The following is a 5,571-nucleotide window of genomic DNA, read 5'->3' as shown; positions in this document are numbered from 1 at the left end:
TGTCGTGAACATATAGTGCAACTCCACCGCCAGTACGGTCTATTCGGTCATGACGAAGGAGGGTATAGTTGGGGATGGAGATAGAGGAAGTTGGGATATTGGGTTTAAGCCACGTTTCTGAGACTGCAATGTACATTTATGTGTAAATAACAAAATATGTAAATATACATATTTATGTGTAATAGGCTGAGGTCTGTTCCCCCCTTGGCAAAATCCTATCTACCCCTATGAATGGTAAGTGTCACTTCAATAAGAAATATTCTATTGCCATGCCATACAGCCTAAACTTTCATTATTACTGCTTTATTTGCACCAAAGCTGTCAACTTCCAATCATTCAAAAGGGTTAAACAAACTACCAACACATCATTTTCAGTTGAGGTCGACACTAAATTGCATAGATATGTATCAATTTAAGGTGTTGAGCTAAAACCTACAACAATGGTCGACCATTTCCATATTATGAAGTACAAGTTCAACTGCCATGTCAGATTTACAGTTGTAACTAGTATTTCAAAATATGACAGTAATACTAATGGAACAAACCAAAATATTAGGACAGTATCATAGGTATATTAAAATCTATTTATTCTAAAAAATTACCTCTAGGTAATCAAAACTGCAATTACGATGGTTCTCAATATCTAAAGAAAAAAATGTAAATCTAATCCTCTTCCCTACAGGTGCTACGATCTTCCAAATGCAGTGTGCATTAAGAGGATACTTTCCAGGAGACCCTGGTGAAGATAATGTTCCATGGGAACTGGCATTCAAAGTTTCACCACATTCTGCAAATAAATGACATTTTAACTATTGTTGCACAATAAACAAGAGACAATATTAACAATGGTGTTTTTATTGAGGTTCAGAAAAGTTGGAAATTGGCAACATAAGTTTTTATTAACTATTAAATAAAAATATGGTCAGATACATTCCTGTAAAATTTGAAATTCCATAACCACATTTTGTAGAGGATTTCCATCCACTACCTTGGTGTTACACTAGACAGGTGCCTCACCTTTTATATTCACATTAGAGAGAGACTGAAGATGGCACAATAGAAATCTCACAGTCTCTACAACCTGCTAACATTGCTGCTGCTCTCTCTTCTGCTTGAACTGAACATGTGCAAAGCAATCATCAGACCGACCCTGCTCTATGGTCCAACTCTGCTGTGACACCTCTACAGAAGCACATTCAACTAGGTGAAGAGTAACCATGTAGTCAAAAGCATCACAAATCAGAGAGCCAAGAAAGTGTCATCCAAGAATAGCTCCAACTCTCTTTAATGCCAGAGTTCACAGACTGAAATTTTTTGATGGGCTGAAGGCCTGTGGAAATTCATTGTTCAGAAAGATTCCCCTCCATTCTCTCTTAGTGGATCAAATTTCTGAACAACTATTTTAGAATTCTTCAGAGTATTGTTATATTCTGGCAGGTTATCATAGAGTTGACTCTCTAAATTTAAGATACTATCAGGCAGTTTCCAACTTTTGAACTATCACAAAAAAAATAACAATGGAGTTTTTGTAATGTAAGCCTACATTTTGGTTCATCCTACCGAATATAAAAACATTAAGTTTTCCAAAAAGTTCCATTGGATTGACAAATAATTTTATGTAACAAATTTGTAAGTTTTCCCAATATATAACAAAGTTTCAATGATGTTATTTGTTCAAACAATAATAATTGTCAATGTTTAGCCTCAGTCTTATATCTGTTCTTAAAACTTGAAATTTGGATACCTATTAAAATTAAGGCAATTTACTGTTAAAACAAACAGATAATTGCAAACATACCAACATTTGCACAAGCAAGCATGCATGCACACATGACTAAGAGTTTATGACAATTTAATCAACAAAATTTAGTTGGTATCAGATAAATTAATTGATTTTAAATAAAACAGCAACAGAGAAAATGTGGTATTACTCACTTCTAGGAACAGCAGTCCAGTTCATACTGAAGCTTATACGAAAATATGAGAGTTTGGCAGAAATAAACACTACTGGATGGTTTGATATGATTGGTTTGGGAGGTCGAGATCCACAGTATTGACCAATGAGAGGATAAGAAGATGTTTCACCATCATAGACCTATATATATGTAAGAGTTATATAAAGAATTGCAATGGCAAAATAAAATGGTAAAATCGTAATGAAACATGAGAGAACTAAAATTAAATGTTGATATTTATAGAAATATGTAATTTGTTGATGACTAAAGTATTTTTTAGACAAAGAGTAAAATAAAATCATGAAATTTAGAGAAATGACTGATTGTCCAAGTGTGGTCAAAATAACTCAAATAGTAACTAAACGGTTTATTTTGAGGCAATGTTAACAATTTACTTATTTAATTTTTTTACTAATTTTCACATATTTTTACACCATTTTTAGCCACAACTTAGTTCACTTTTATTTCATCTTATTCCCTGACTCGGTTACATAATTTTAGTTTTCATCGTTTTCAGCCCTGATGAATCCCTGAATAGTTTATTTACTATTCAAGTTACTTTGACTGCACCCCCACCATCTTACTTTTGTAAATGACTGATATTTGCCCTAATTAATTATATTGGTTTCGTATGTAATTGAAATCATATATTTCTATACCAATAATTTCTCCATATCAGGGTATCAGAAATAGCGATTAGGAAATTTTGTAATGAACATTGACAGAAAGATTAAAAGGAATTATTATACCATGAAGTATTCTTGAGAGGTTAAAATTTTTAAGCTCTTGAAAAATATCTAATAAAATGTATCAGATCTAATTTAGAACAAATTGTTTGTAATTTGAGAGATTCCTGATTAAAAAAATGTCAATATTTAAATTAATGAGTTGAATATTGGACAATTTCTGAATAAATATTTAATGCATTTTCATCAAACAAGTCCTTTACATCAAACTTTTGAACATTTTATCTTATTTTATTAATCTAATTACAATAGGATAGCTTATAAACCACAACTGGTCTTATGAAATAACACATAAGTACCGAAAACGAACTAAAAATACCAACACACAACTAAAACTGAGAGTTATAACACAGCAAATAAAGGTTTAAAATAAACTATACTTTTACTTTATTATAAATTAGTAAAACTTACTTCTATATAGGAGCCATAACAAGTCCGTGGGGTTGGAGACATTCCGATATTCATCTTGGTAAAAGTGATGTTTATTACCTGTCTCCGATTAGGGGAATAAATGGTCCAAGCACAGACTTGATTTCGAGTGGACAATATAGTTTGGTTACCAGGAGGAAAAGTGATATTACCAGAATCCTGAAAGAATCTCCCAACGCAACCTGAAATAAGTGTGACATTGAACAAAGAATAAACTAAAGAAAAAATCTTTAAAAAATTTCAAGGTTGTACAAACCTAATTTTTTTTTTTATCTATGAGAATTTGGAAATGAAACTTGATAGGTCTTAGTTATGGTGACTGAAGTTTCTTTTGATGTTGAAGTCCACTTAGTAACCAACCACAGTTTTTCTCTAGGACAAATAAAACAAGACTTTCCAATATAAAGTAACCCTTTTCAATGAAGGATTCTCATAAGAAATCAAATTCTGAAACAATTTTATATTGAAGATTTTCCAGATCTGACACCTCCTTAGGTGTAAATCGCAATCAATTATTTACAATTTTGTCATGACTTGCAGGTAAACTCTAAGGAATGTTGAACAAAGATAAAGCAAAAAATAATTTGAGTATTCAATTTTCCGTTTTAATATTCTCAGTCAACCAAGGGCACCCAAATACCTGTCATAATGACAAAGTCTTATGATCACTTATTCTTAAATTCTCAAACGATTTTGTCTGTTACTTTGATATTCCACACTATTGGCCCACAAATTCTAAAAAAAACATAATAAATCCTTTGCTGTTTTCGGTGATTTACACCTCCAAGATATGTCGAATTGGAAAAAGCAAAGATATATAATTGTTTAAAAATTAGAGAATCCATAAAAATCCTTGAAAATACCTCCTTTTCTGTTGGAAATTCCTAAGTACAGTAGAACTGAAATAGGTTATAAAGTCAACTTCACTACTAAAAGAAACTTCATTCACTATAACTAAGATCTCCCAAATTTCATTTCGAAATTCTGAAAACAATAGAAAAGAGGTGTGAATTGGGTTTACAACACTTAATATGCATTTTTTCAATTGATGGTAAAAAATTATTATATATAAGTTTCAAAATACATAATTTTTTTTATATTCAAAATCTATTTATGTTATGCACTTTATGTGAGAGGATGCATTCCAAATCATCCTCAGTCCAATATAGATTTTTTAATGAAAATTGTTTTCTTTTAGATTTTATGTTCTAAATTATCATGAGATGAAAGGATTAATCACATGTGATTAAACAGATTTTGGAAGACATCCTTTCATATTACGATAGATATAATATTTAAACAATTTAAAAAAGGATATTAAATATTTGAAAGTAGACTTGTTCCTTTTTTAATGAAATGCTGTTGTGGATTTAGGAAGGGTTTTATAACAAAAGACAGACTATGTTTCATAATGGACGCCGACACTCGACTGAGGCAAACAAAGGATTGCCTCCTCCATGCCAGAGAGCGCAGCATAGCCATCTACAATTTTATTTACAATACTATTTACAAATTAAATAATAATACCAATTTTCTACAATAAATGCCTCTGATATTTAAAATAGGACAAATTTTAGACATTATAAATATGTTCTTACTAAAACAGTGAAGTTTGGCATTGATCATTGCTATATTAAACCACATAAATGGAAATAATATACATATTATTAGCTTTAAATTACATGATATTATACAATATAATAACCAAATAAAAGATAAATAAGTAGCAAACCTTCGACTTGCTGAGCACAGGTTGGACCCGCAAATCCTCTGGCACATGAGCATCGATAATGTTCATGTAAGAAAAATCTAACTCTTTCACATGTACCACCATTTTTACATGGGGAAGGAGTACAAGGATCCACAGAAATAGAGCAGTTTGGTCCTGAAAATTGTGAGAAACAATGAAGTTATAATAATAATTATTATTAAGAAGAAAATAATCATCATTCAGTTGCCTTTTCCTTTTAAGAATAATTTTAATAAACAAATAAGTATTGGTCTAGCTGCTACAATGATATAGAAAAAATAAAAATCAACATATAAAAAACAACAACAGATATTAACTAAGAACAATAGTAGGAACTTATTTGATTGATATAATCCAAGGAAAAAAAATATATATATATTAAGGGGGCAGCATGGTAACGCGCCAGTCTACCAACCCACAGGTTGTCAGATTGAATGGTCCCACCTGGGCATTTTTCAAGCATAAAATAATGCAAAATTCACTTACAACCTCCCCCAGACATTAGTGAGGCCCGTTAGCCAATAGGTGGCACTAAAAAAAAATTGGCGTGGGAGTGACAAACCCACCCTACAAAAAAACCGTCAAGAAACGCGCAATGTATTTATTAATAAATCGCATGAGGACTTAAACCTCCATGGTCTGTAGCCCATTTAATAATAATAATAATATAATCTTTTTAACTGACGTTGTC

General features: G+C 31.3%; 1 protein-coding gene across 1 annotated transcript in view; it reads right to left on the bottom strand.

The window, feature by feature from the left end:
• Window positions 1–5,571, bottom strand: part of LOC106685932 (cubilin) — a gene marked incomplete at its 3' end in the record, with an annotated part of 54,767 nt that overhangs the window by 30,732 nt on the left and 18,464 nt on the right. The window contains 4 exon segments of the mRNA XM_014428944.2: window positions 603–787; window positions 1,936–2,095; window positions 3,113–3,312; window positions 4,863–5,015. Of these exon segments, the coding sequence (XP_014284430.1) occupies window positions 603–787; window positions 1,936–2,095; window positions 3,113–3,312; window positions 4,863–5,015 (698 nt within the window).

Source organism: Halyomorpha halys, unplaced genomic scaffold, assembly GCF_000696795.3.
Source record: "Halyomorpha halys isolate HHAL.00 unplaced genomic scaffold, Hhal_1.1 Scaffold759.1, whole genome shotgun sequence".
NCBI lineage: Eukaryota > Metazoa > Arthropoda > Insecta > Hemiptera > Pentatomidae > Halyomorpha > Halyomorpha halys.
This window is presented reverse-complemented; position numbering and strand designations above follow the sequence as displayed.